Genomic DNA, 12,042 nt, shown 5'->3' with positions numbered 1-12,042 from the left:
GAAGGAGTAAAGCGGCGGATCCTGACGTTAGCATAGAAAGGGCAATATACGGGTGGGGATGCCCAAGTTTGACTAAAAATCCATTTTACCGAAAAGTTTGACTAAAAACCTATTGAAGCCACTGTTATCCAAAGCCACAAGGTATTTATCCCCCAAAGAAAAAAAAAAAAGGGTACATAAAGCACATTGTACGAGGGAATTTCTTTTTCAAGGTAGCAAAATTTTTGGGCCGCAAATTTCAGGCCTTAATTAGCTGAAGCCCAAGTCCCTCCCCAGAGTCTGGAATGCGCTTTTGGTCTTTTTTTTTTTTTTTTTTTTTTTGGGTGACAAAAATGCGCTTTAGGTCCGACTCCTTGAATGTCAAAAGCATAAATCATTCTTTATGACTTTTGAGAGCCGTTTATGCCCATTAAACGACTTACTTGGTTGATTTCTTATTATGATTTTCTTTTTTAATATTGATCGACGGACTCGACCTTTGAAAAATCCAACACAACTTTGATATCCAAAAATAGACGGGTATAACAATGCGTAAGAATGTTATCAAATTCAATCAATGACGCTCGATACTGGGAAAATTATTTAGGAAAATAACAAAAACTGCAAATATTAGTTTAAGTACCATCTAAGAAGCATCGAAAAAAAAAGGTTGTCAAGAACTAGATGGCCTCCTTTAGCAGTCTCTCAGTGAGAGCCTTGGGGAGTCCCATCACGCTATCAGTTGTCCCTACCTGCATAAACCATAAATTAGCACTAATCAGTTTTGTCTATCAAGACAGAATGAATGTATATATATATATATATATATAAAATTAACACCACCAATGACATCGTTAGCATAGCACTAGTAACTCACGCAGAATAGTTGCCAAGAGAATGATTTAGGAGGCAAAGTCGTGTTCTTTATGGTAGAAGAAAATGGTTAAACATTTCACTATCTAGAAAAGGGTTATGGTCAAAACACCCAATTAGCTGAGCTGTAGAGAAATAGATGCAGGGTACACAACCTTACGGCTTCAAAATATTAAGCCTCTTATTGGAAATTTATTTACATCAACATTTTAGTTTAGCAATTAGCAAACTAACCACTTGTTTTATTAAGGGAAGAATCAAAGGATGCTCGATTATCAGTCCCCCAGCAACCTTGAGCACGGTACCCTCCTCAATCTGAAGGTAAAAAGACAAAGAAAAAACTGTCATCTTGTTGAAAAAGAATAAGTGAAACTACCAAGTTGTGCTTGCACTGAGAATAGCCTTTACCAAGGTCTCAATGGTTTCATCAGGTATTTCATGGAAATAGATCTGCAATGAATCACAACAGAAATGTTACAGGTATTATTATCATAAAATACAATAAGAGATATCAACACAAGGGCTTTGGTTCTCCATTCACATAAATAATTTTCAACTGGGACACTAATATTTAGCCATATTGTTGGACAAGTGAAATTTTAAGTAGAATGAAAGGAAAAAGATGGTTAGCTCGAATAGCATTTGCCCAAACACTATAAATTAGAACAAAACAATAAAATAAAATAAAAAATTCAATTTTAAGAATTAAATAGAGAGGACTTTGTGCACATCCTTGAAGAACCTTAAATGCCAACGAAAAACCATCAAAGAAGCAGCTCTTTTTCACTATCCATTTATACATATAACTTATAAGCATTGACATAAATAATTGCTCAGTAATGGTTCAGCATTAATAACACAAATGACAAAAACAATTATAAAAGATTTAAGGGACAATCTGGAGGAGAGAAATAGAAGTAAATGATACCTCCACTCTGTCCCAATCTACTTTTCTGAATCCTGTTTTAAGATTTGTAACAAGCACAGACCCTACGGTTGCTGCATGCCCACCAGAATAGTCTGCAATGGATGTAGTAAATTAAAAGTTAACGAAGGAGGGAAACAAAAAAAAAAAAAAAATGGAAGAAGAAGAAGCGAGGAACTGGAGTCAACTAAAACATTAAATAAACCTTTCATAAACTGACGTGCTTCTTCCTTGCTGGAAGGTTTTTCCCTGATCACCCCTTCATAGACCACCACCTCCGGATAATGACATAACAAAAGCAAGAAAAAACACAAGTAAGGTTCATCACGAACAGGAGTACAACTAAAATTTGTCTAAAAAAACTGTTATATCACAAGAAGACTATTTATGTAAGGAGATTTCATGTTCACACAAGGGTTGTTTGTATGAAAAATTGCAGTGTGGTAAACTGCCCTGAAATGTTGAAGCAACAAGAATAGGAAAAAAAACGATAGAAACATAAGATAAAACAGATACTCTGTCAAGGATGATGACAATGAAAAGAAAAAAGTTCTTGCCTCTAGTGTGTATGTACATAAAACCCAAGCATCTAGAATGACTCACTCAGCACATTATCTATACTACATTTCTTTCCCTTCCTTCTTATAAGGTAGTAGGTGAAGAGTCACTCAGCACATTATCTATGGTACATTTCTTTCCATACCTTTTTATAAGGTAGTACGTGAAGAGTTTATGGGTATGGCAGGCGATATACGAGATAAAAGTATTTTTGGAGTTTGATTCACCAGATGAAAAATACCACAATACATGCAATAAGAATATTATGAGATATAAATATATCAAATGATTTCATTTATACTTGATCAGAAGTAATTAATAGTGTTGGCTCAGCATCCTTTATTATGTTGTCACCAATGGGGAGCCTTTGTAAGATGGCATCTGCCTGAAAGAAGTTTCCATCAGCTAAGTTAACTACCCAAGTCATGGTTCCACTTCAACCAGAAAATAGAAGTATCTATTGATGCAATTATCATACAATGTGAAATACACATAACTGACACCGTGGAGCAGGAAGAACAAGAACATTTACAGATCAAAATGGCAGTGTCGCACATCACAGCAATGACAGCATCATATTGCTGTGATCATCAGTCACTATCTTGTGCTCTGTTACACCAAGGATAACCCTAAAATAAGGCTGAAAGTAAACAGCATCTACCAGTTATGCAAATATAAAGCACATACAAACACAGTAGATGCAGAGTTAGAAATAATTTAAATTTCACCTTAAATTTTCAATATTGAATTACAGCAGAGCTAGAAAAGTCACAATACAGGCATAATTAGATAATCATTTCCTGAAAACTAGTGCCTGTAAAATTTATCTAAATATAAACCTATTTAAATAAACTATGTCCAACATTTGTCCACCTAGGATATAAAACTTTCCTATTGAAAAAGAAGGATTTTACCAAGAAGATGACCACGGACTCTCAACTTGGCAGCACTTACATTGTGCTCAACATAGCAACAGAAGTGAATGCACTAATCTGTACCTAATTAAAATCCCCTTTAGGTTCCATAAGCTGGAACAGAAACATACCGAAGGAAAAAAAAAGAAAAAAAAAGGTAAAAGAGGGCAAAATATACTCCATCCCCAAATGGCACTAGGTGATACCATGCTTAGTTACCTCCTATGAAACAGGAGCATCAAACACATTCCACTCACACACAGAATTTGTATGTCTGTAAAGAAAACATGACATACTGTATCTGCTGCAACTATAACTGTTGGTTCAGCATCCTTCTTTTCATTATCGATTGTTTGTAGTTTTGATATGATAGCGTCAGCCTGAGATGCAATTCGCCTTCAATTAATGGACTCAAAACTACTCCAGTTTACTTAATAAAAAGAATACAGGACACCACAAAAAAACACACACACACACACACACGCATACAAAAACCAAAATAAAAAATAAAAAATGCAAACAGTAGGTAGCTGCGGTAAATTTCAACAGTAGATTTTTGTGCGGTGCATAGAAATGAAAGATAGAGGAAACCAATCTTAAACATCAAGACCTGACCTTCGCTTCCGCAATAGCCATAACCAAACCCTCCGGCTTTTCCCTTCGGATGGATTTCTCATCAATGTCCGCAGTCTACAAGAAGCAACAAGATTTGACTTTCTAACAGCGCCTGGAAATCTACAAACTAAACATTTAACAACAAATTTAACAAGTACCATGATAGTGAAGTCGTATCCCATCTCAGCCAATATTTTCCGATGTGCTACCGAAGACGATCCCAATATTATCTGTAAAGTTGCACACACACAACGTATTAACACAATCTCCGCGTCAAATTTCATCATTACTAAATAAGAATTTTTACAAACAAGGAAATAAAATCGCCGAAATCATATTTGGTTATTCGAGAGTAAATTTGTTTAATTTCAGAAAGCAAAAAACATTTTTTGTTAATCTATTTTCGGAAGAATGCGTCGCTTTTAGCCGTTTTGAAACTTAACATTTTCGCGGTAAAATGCTTTGAAAATAAACCAGAAAAACGAGGTCTCCGACAAAAAGGAATTACGAGGTGTTGGAAAACCCTAGCTGTAAAATCCTGATTGTGCAATGAAAAAAGACGAAGCAGATTTTCGTGGCAGGGACGAAGCATACCTTGAAGGAAGAAGAATTCGATGCCATGTTCGCAAACGGTGATTTGTGCTCCCAAACAGTGGGAAAATTGTAGTGCGGCTGGGCTAGGATATATATATAGACAAGAGACGCACACTGAACAAACGAAAGTGTTAACGCGTCTTTAGTACGCTACGCAGTCGAAAGTGACCGTTCCGGTTTGCCTAAATCGGTCTTTTCAAGACTTTTTGAACTATTTTCAGGAGAAAAAAAAAAAAAAAAAATGAAATTTTTTAAAAGACGAAAATACCCACGGCGCTATGCTTTGTAATTTGTACTGGAGGAAATGTGCGAAGGATCAGACTAATCAAATTCAATTTCATTAGTATTTATGGTTTTTAAGGTAACAGCACATAGGTTCAAAGGGTGAATCCAATTAGCACTTTTTTCCAGCCAAATCAAATCTAATAAAGGTATATTTGTATCTGTGTATTTATTTTTCTCTGATATGGCGTATCCTCTTTACTGTATTTTAGTCATCTTTAACACTTTTGAAACTTCATTATTCAAAACATATTTTATATATATAGCTTCTTAAATTATGATTACGCATTGAGAAATTTGTCTTCTTTTATCAACCAAAAAGAAAAATATTAGAGCACGATGAATATTTTTATCGGCAATAAAAAATTTGCACAAATTTTCAAAAAAATAAAATAAAATTTGCACAAATATAAAACAAATTTTATTCCAAAAATATATTATATGTATTAAAAAAATAATAAATAAATTGATACACACAATTAAAATACAGGTGACAGATATCAAATTTCATCCGTTTTAAATATTAAAATAAGGCGTATGATATGAAAATTTTATTAATTTCATTTTCATTAATTTTTCTTATTTCTTTTTTTAAAAAATGGGAAAATAACTTCAAATTTTAATATCTCATTACCAATATCCTCATAGATGAATTAGCCTGACATCCTTTTTTTTTTTTTTTTTCCTTCTTGTTATTTATTTACAAATGTAGCATTACTTTTTTGATAAATTAGGGAATAGCAATTTCAACATCAAATCTAATCCAAAATTTAAAATTATCATTAGAGATCAACTGTCCTAATTATCTAAGATATATAACATATTGATAAATGGCCATTAAACGTCTTGCCCAACCCCAGAATATAATAAAAAAATATTATTATGCTGACATGGGCACATTTTCTAGCTCCTTCCCCAAGGTTGTATACAATAATTCTTTTTTCATAAAAAAGAAAAAGAAAAAGAAAAAAAAAATGTTGTACATAATAATGTTAGAGCCCGTGCTTAAATTTCCTTTATTCTCACCATGTAGCACACAACGTTAACAAAACTCCATAGTAGTTTATTAACAATATAATCTCATATGGAATATTTACTTCTTTTATAGTATCTTTATCCTTTGAATCTCCCAAAGCAATGTACATCGCCCAGTATATCTATATATATATATATATATATTAAAATTGTTAAATGATCGCCTTTCTCTTTCTTTTCAACATTCCAAAAGTAGCTAATTGGCTTTGATATTCCACCTTGGGACGGTTCCAAATCCACCTCCGCGCCACACCAATTATTCCATATTAATTTTTAATTATTTTTTCCTATAATTAAACAACCATTCTAATTTGGCACGTTTGTGGCATGTCTTATTTGAGAGCTATTTGTAATTTGTCTGTCTAGTTAATTCTGCTTTTTGATTTGCTTTTTTTCACAATATAATCAATTACTTTCCTTTCATTTATATATATAGATATGATAAATTCTATAATGATTATGAGAGAAAGAAGACAATAGCAATTTCTCAATTAAAACAAACTAAATAAACTTGCATATGCCAAACATTTTGATATTTATTAGCCAAGGAAATGGCCCGTTTCGTTTTCTTAGCAAGGAGTTCAGCTGAAAAGATAATATATATTTGAACATTAATTATAAGAAAGCGAAAAAAAAAAAAAAATCACAGTTTGATTTCTCGTTGCCTTCACATGCTAGTACTGCATTCTCTCTCTGAACTTTACGTTAGAATTAAAGTAAATTAAAGTAACTGGAGCATCTTCAATTTATTTCCTCCATCTCGGACTCTGCTATATATCCTTCATTGCAGTTTCAGACTCCTCAACCTGCATGAAAAACAACATCAAAGAAAACACACTATATACTTTAGCCTCTATACAAGAAGGTTCATAGTACTTCTATTCGTTAATTGGTTTAGAAATGCTCTTGCAAAAATAACCCACTTTTCAACATTAGCAAAGCAGCTAATCGATAAGAGCTAGCTGTAAAGGATAAAGAGGGTTCGTATATGTGTATGCACAATTAGGCCATAATACGTTTATGGTGGGCCTAGTCAATTGCTCGATGGTAAGAGTTTGATTTATATTACTCAAATGATTGACCAGACCGACCATACGGTAAGCGTGCAAGTGTACTATAGCAAGCAAAAGTGTATATATATATATGTATATACATATATAGGTAGAAGGTAAGAGTACCTTTGTTCTTCATCCATGTACTTGCAGGCTTTGTTGGTGCCTCCAATTTTTGGGTAATTGGGCAAAGGGACTTCGCCAGATTCAATCTTGTTCACATCTTCCACGAGTACTTCGTAATGCCTCTTCACTTCCTCCACGGTTTTACCACCGACGGCTCTGGCCAGATTGTGCCAGCGGTCCGGTGTGTCCTTGTCGTAGATGGCTAAAGCATTCTCAAACAGCTTGTTTTGCTTTGGAGTCCACCCGGAGGCCATTGGCTTTTCTTTTCTTTTTCTTTTTCTTTTTTTTTGGGAGAAATGGGGAGGAAAATATATAAATATAGGTAGGTGAGAAAGAATCAATGTGGGATGATGAGCAAAGAGAATGGCACCGGTGGTCTTTATATACTGGAGGTAAGAAAGTGAGAGATAGAGAGAGGAGGGTGAGGTGGGGTTGTTTTTTCTTGCAGCCATAAGCTGTTGCTTTTCTAGCAAAACAGTGGGAATTTGTAAGAAACCTACGTGGTTTTTATCTTTTACTTTTCAGGTAATTTCATGTGGTTTGCTGGATTAATAAACCCTAATATTTTTATTTATATAACTCCATGCCAGACTTTCCTTGGTCCAAGAAAAAGTTTATATTCCAGTTTCCATTTTTCACTCATTCTTCTTGTCCTTGTTCTTCTCTTTTAAGATTTCGATGCACCGTCCGTTACTTCTCAATCTGTGTGCTTAGGTTTGATTTTCTTTGCGAGCCATTTGCCACTGGAGTAGAATGTACATATTTATTATTAATTCGAGAGAATGTTACATGTGTTATTAGTCTCTTATATAAACATGATCTTTATTTTTTTCTTTCTTTTTTTTAAAGTTTGAATGCCGTTTCCGGTTATTAACAAACTGATAATTTGGTCAGTTTTCGCAGCTATTAATGCAAATATTGGGGTAACGTTAGTTTATATCTAAGACTAATAAGTTTTCAATTTGACACATAATATTTCTCCCAAATAAAAAAGAAAAAAGAAAAAAACCTCTCCAACTCAAACATTTAAAAATATAAAAGAAAAAGCTAAAGATCAATTAGTTCTTTGGATTGCTATGTTGATGGCAGTAGTAATAAAATTTTATATATTAATTTAATTTAATATCTAAATGTCCAATTTTAGAGAATTGCCATGACTTAATGGATTATTATTATTTTTTGGTAGAAGACTTAATCATACAGAAAGCTTGTAAGTAATATTGCTTTTTAAGGAAAATTATTTACTTCTTTATTTTTTGAGTAAAATTAATCAAACATAAGCACTCACAATTATATTATAATGTGTAACGTTCCACATTATTGTATATCATGTGAACAAACTTATAAGATAACTTACTCAGAATAAAATTTCCTTTTATACAGTACAAGATTATTCCCACGGGAACATCCCAGTGGTTTTGCCGCTATTTGAGAGCAAAAAATTGAATGTTTAACTTTAAAATACAGGATATTATTGATATTTAATAGGAACGACTTAATGATTTTGCCGCCATTTTATCTAGTAAAGGAACAAAGATTTAAATTTTCAAACTTTAAAATACACAATTATTATCAATGTTTACCTTTATTTTTATTTTTGGAAGGAATTTCATGAGTGTTAGAACTAGAAATAAGATTTTCCACCATTCAATTAAGGTGTTTTTGCATTTTATTTTATTTTATTTTAAAGGCCTCTGCTATGATGGCAAAATACTTGCACATATCTGGAATATGCAGTGGTACTAAAAATAGCGGAGTGATAGAGGTCGCATCAGGTGGGGTCCAGTTTAAACGTTCACGGGTGGAGCATTACGGCCCAGTAAAAATTCTAATTCACGCAAAGAGTGCTGTCGAGCTGTAAGACGGAGGGAACACACAAACACAAAAAGCACCTTACAGTGTTTTGTATTATTATTATTATTATTTTTTGGAAAACATTTCCAGGCGTTTTCTGCGTTTGCGGTCAATCCAAAAGCGGGACACAGCCTGAACCCATTTGCTAGCCCTTTTTCTCTCTTCCCAAACAACCTTCCAAAATATGTTTAGCTGGCCTCCCTCTAATCTCTCTCGCTATATATATTCATTATATATCATCATCCTGTCCGTACCATTAACTGTACACTTACAACAAGTCAACAAACTGCTAGCTCTTCCTCTCCTTTCACTTGGCTTTGCAATCTCAGGTTTTGCTTATTTTTTACCAAGTACTTCTTTACTTTTTGTATTTTTGCTTATTTTTATTATTATTACTTTCTAGTTGCTGGGACAGCCTATTTTGTTGATTTTGTTTTCTTGTATGACTATAAATACTGTAATTTGTATCTGTGTCTGCTCTTATTCAGCAACTTTTTCCACTGTTAAACACATGATATATATTGTTTACTGATATAAGTTTCTGTTTTGTTTTGAAATAAATCCACTCCCTTTTTGTAGTTATTTATAATTTTTGTCTGGCATTTTAGATAACATTTAGATTTTGTCCTGTCGGAATTACTGAAGTTCGATCTCTTTACTTTACATGCACGAGAGGGTTTTTCATTTTTCCAGAGCAAAAGTCTTTTATTTACTGCTAGATACTTTATGCTTTGTGGCCTGTAGTATTTTCTGAGTCCCTTCAAAACACAAAACCCAAAAACAATGATTTTCATACGTGTGTATTTCTTCTGAACGAGAAAAATACGTTGAATTAAATGAAGACCGAATACTTATTTATTTATTTATTTATTTTTGGATGAGTACAAACAAATAGAAAAAAAAAATACAGTTTTAATTTTTTTTATATGCAGATTTTGATATTGAAATTTAATGTTATAATATAGTATATTATATTATTGTTAAATATATTTTTCAAAAAAGCTACAACTTTGCGGCTAAAATATATCAACAATGGTTTTGGGCGGTTATCTATGGAAATTAATGTTTTTAACTATTTTTACAAAGCAAGATGATAGCAATAAATGAATAAAAACACTGTAGTACGTACTTTATTTAATAATAGTTTTGCCAAACCAGAATTGGCAAAATGCTTGAAGTTGGCCAAGTCAAGTGCTTGAGCATAGTGGGGCATGAATCTCTTTCGCTTTTGAATTATGAAAAATTATACTGCAAAATGTGGGCAATAGAAAAATACCCTTTGGAATAGATGCTTAATTTGAACCAGGATCAATGAGAGCGACAAGAGAAAATAATATTAGGCCTGCTTCGTAGAATCATTGGTGGTCTTTGAGCGTTATTCTTTTTTCCCTTGTAATTTTTTCATTAAACGATAAATTTAGGTTTTTCCATCGACTAAATAACCAAAATAATACTTAGACATTGTATGGTAAACCAAATATCAAAGATGGTTATTTGGTTATTTTGACCGGGAACATCTTTAGGGGGCTGGTTTGTGTGGCTTAAAGAAAATGTCACAGTCATTAGCCTTTTTTTTCTCTTTTTACAATGTGGTCACAGTCATTAGCTCTGGATATGCACTGATATAAGCAGAAGAATATGTGGTTGTCCTCGTTGAAAACAAACTATGCATCATGCAACTTTTTTTCCCATAGAAAAGAATCGGATATTGGAGGGAAATATTTCAACTATATGCTGGTACTCTCTCTCTCTCTCTCTATATATATATATATATCTATATATATATTTACTTTTTGGAATAAGTAAAAAAATTTAATTTGAGAATCCTTATCACTGCATAGATACCCTTTTCGTTTCATTCTCAAAAGCTTTAAAGACTTTATTTTTTTTTGGTCTTTGGTGTCAAGTTGAAGTTGGGTCGTCTACCTTTTGGTTTCCGGTGATCATAACTATAGCCTATATATGTCTTTGCTTGCTGGATTCTCATCTTCATGACTAGATACTCGATAGGTTCACTAGTGAGTCATGATATCTATGACTTTCCAGTTGAGGGATAGAATTATAAATGCCTTTTTGATATAGACCTCTACACGTACCGTTAGTCTTTTCATCAGAATATGGTTCTTGGTTTCGAATTCTGCAACCTCCAACATCGAAAATATATATATTAGCCTCCACACCATCAGTAATATATAACTTTCCGCACTATCTATAATAGGCTGAACAATTTCAAATTAAAGACAAAAGAAAAATCTGTTTTTTTGGTGAATAAAAAGTCATTAGTATTGTACATATTTCTTATATATGCAATATTCGCTAAAAGAACTCCATTAATCAACCATCTTAATTTTTCTCATTGAGGACGGTTTTATAATCCCCTATCCCCAAAGAAAAGAAAAAAGTTAAAATTTTGTGTTTTGTCTTTTGACAATTTGATCATGTATATGATTGGATGGACGTGAAATGATGATTGGTCGGCAGCGGCTCCTACAACTTTGCGAGAAGAATCTTATTATATGATATATGGCGAAAAGCAATCAATAATAATGATCATAAATAAATAAATAAATAAACAAAAACCGTTCAGATACGTTATGCCAGCACTATTTGGAATCCGTGTATATATATACATCATGGATGCTCATCATCTTCATTTTGCAGTACTATAAAGTAAATATGATTTACCTTCAAACTTTTTTTTTTTTTCAATAGCTAGCTAGCATGGAAACAGACCCGTCCCTCTTTTATTCTCTATGCGGTCCCTCATTCACATGTTGGGCTTGTCCATATTGGTCCATAGTGTGTAGAATGACTTTTGATGAAATTCTCAACACAGTCAACTGTTTCGGCTTATACTTCTTTTTGGCCAGGGAGCCATGAATCCAACACTAACTTTTTCGTGGAAGAGAAAGTTAATTGTATCGCCATTCCCACCTTGTAACTTTTAGCATGCACCAAACGTTGGGAAAACATCATATATATATATATATATACACAAACATGTATACGATTAAGGAGGAGTTCTATATTTCAAAAATGATGTCATCATACTATTTCCTCTAGTAATAAAACATCTACTCATGGTACGTATCTTTTTATAAGTTGAAATACATATATTTTTTAATCAAAAGCTTTGTTAGTAGTGTAACATTCAATCTCTATTGGCATTTTTCTGAATTTAGCCTCCTCACTCAATATGGTTTTTTTGTTTAGAACTTTCATAAAGAAATCCATT

At 32.9% G+C, this 12,042-nt stretch overlaps 2 protein-coding genes across 4 annotated transcripts; both read right to left on the bottom strand.

The window, feature by feature from the left end:
* Positions 1-477: 477 nt before the first annotated feature.
* Positions 478-4,616, bottom strand: LOC107420264 (uncharacterized). Of its 3 annotated transcripts, XM_016029172.4 has the most exons (10): positions 4,459-4,616; positions 4,023-4,094; positions 3,865-3,939; positions 3,546-3,629; positions 2,637-2,720; positions 1,983-2,052; positions 1,781-1,872; positions 1,261-1,302; positions 1,087-1,167; positions 478-731 (listed from the first exon to the last, which is right to left on the bottom strand). In XM_016029172.4, exons 1-10 carry the CDS (start codon positions 4,483-4,485, stop codon positions 660-662), a joined length of 699 nt encoding a protein of 232 aa, XP_015884658.2. In that variant the 5' UTR covers positions 4,486-4,616; the 3' UTR covers positions 478-659. The 3 variants fall into 3 exon arrangements, with proteins under 3 accessions (XP_015884658.2, XP_015884660.2, XP_015884659.2); XM_016029174.4 differs by lacking the exon at positions 2,637-2,720 and having other exon boundaries at positions 4,459-4,615; XM_016029173.4 differs by lacking the exon at positions 3,546-3,629 and having other exon boundaries at positions 4,459-4,615.
* Positions 4,617-6,232: 1,616 nt separating this feature from the next.
* LOC107420249 (protein RADIALIS-like 3) lies at positions 6,233-7,364 on the bottom strand. Its single transcript, XM_016029147.4, has 2 exons — positions 6,954-7,364; positions 6,233-6,581 (listed from the first exon to the last, which is right to left on the bottom strand). The coding sequence occupies exons 1-2, from the start codon at positions 7,205-7,207 to the stop codon at positions 6,557-6,559; spliced, it is 279 nt and encodes a 92-aa protein (XP_015884633.1). The 5' UTR covers positions 7,208-7,364; the 3' UTR covers positions 6,233-6,556.
* Positions 7,365-12,042: the final 4,678 nt, after the last annotated feature.

Source organism: Ziziphus jujuba, chromosome 5 (assembly GCF_031755915.1).
Source record: "Ziziphus jujuba cultivar Dongzao chromosome 5, ASM3175591v1".
In the NCBI taxonomy this organism is placed as follows: Eukaryota; Viridiplantae; Streptophyta; class Magnoliopsida; order Rosales; family Rhamnaceae; genus Ziziphus; species Ziziphus jujuba.
This window is presented reverse-complemented; position numbering and strand designations above follow the sequence as displayed.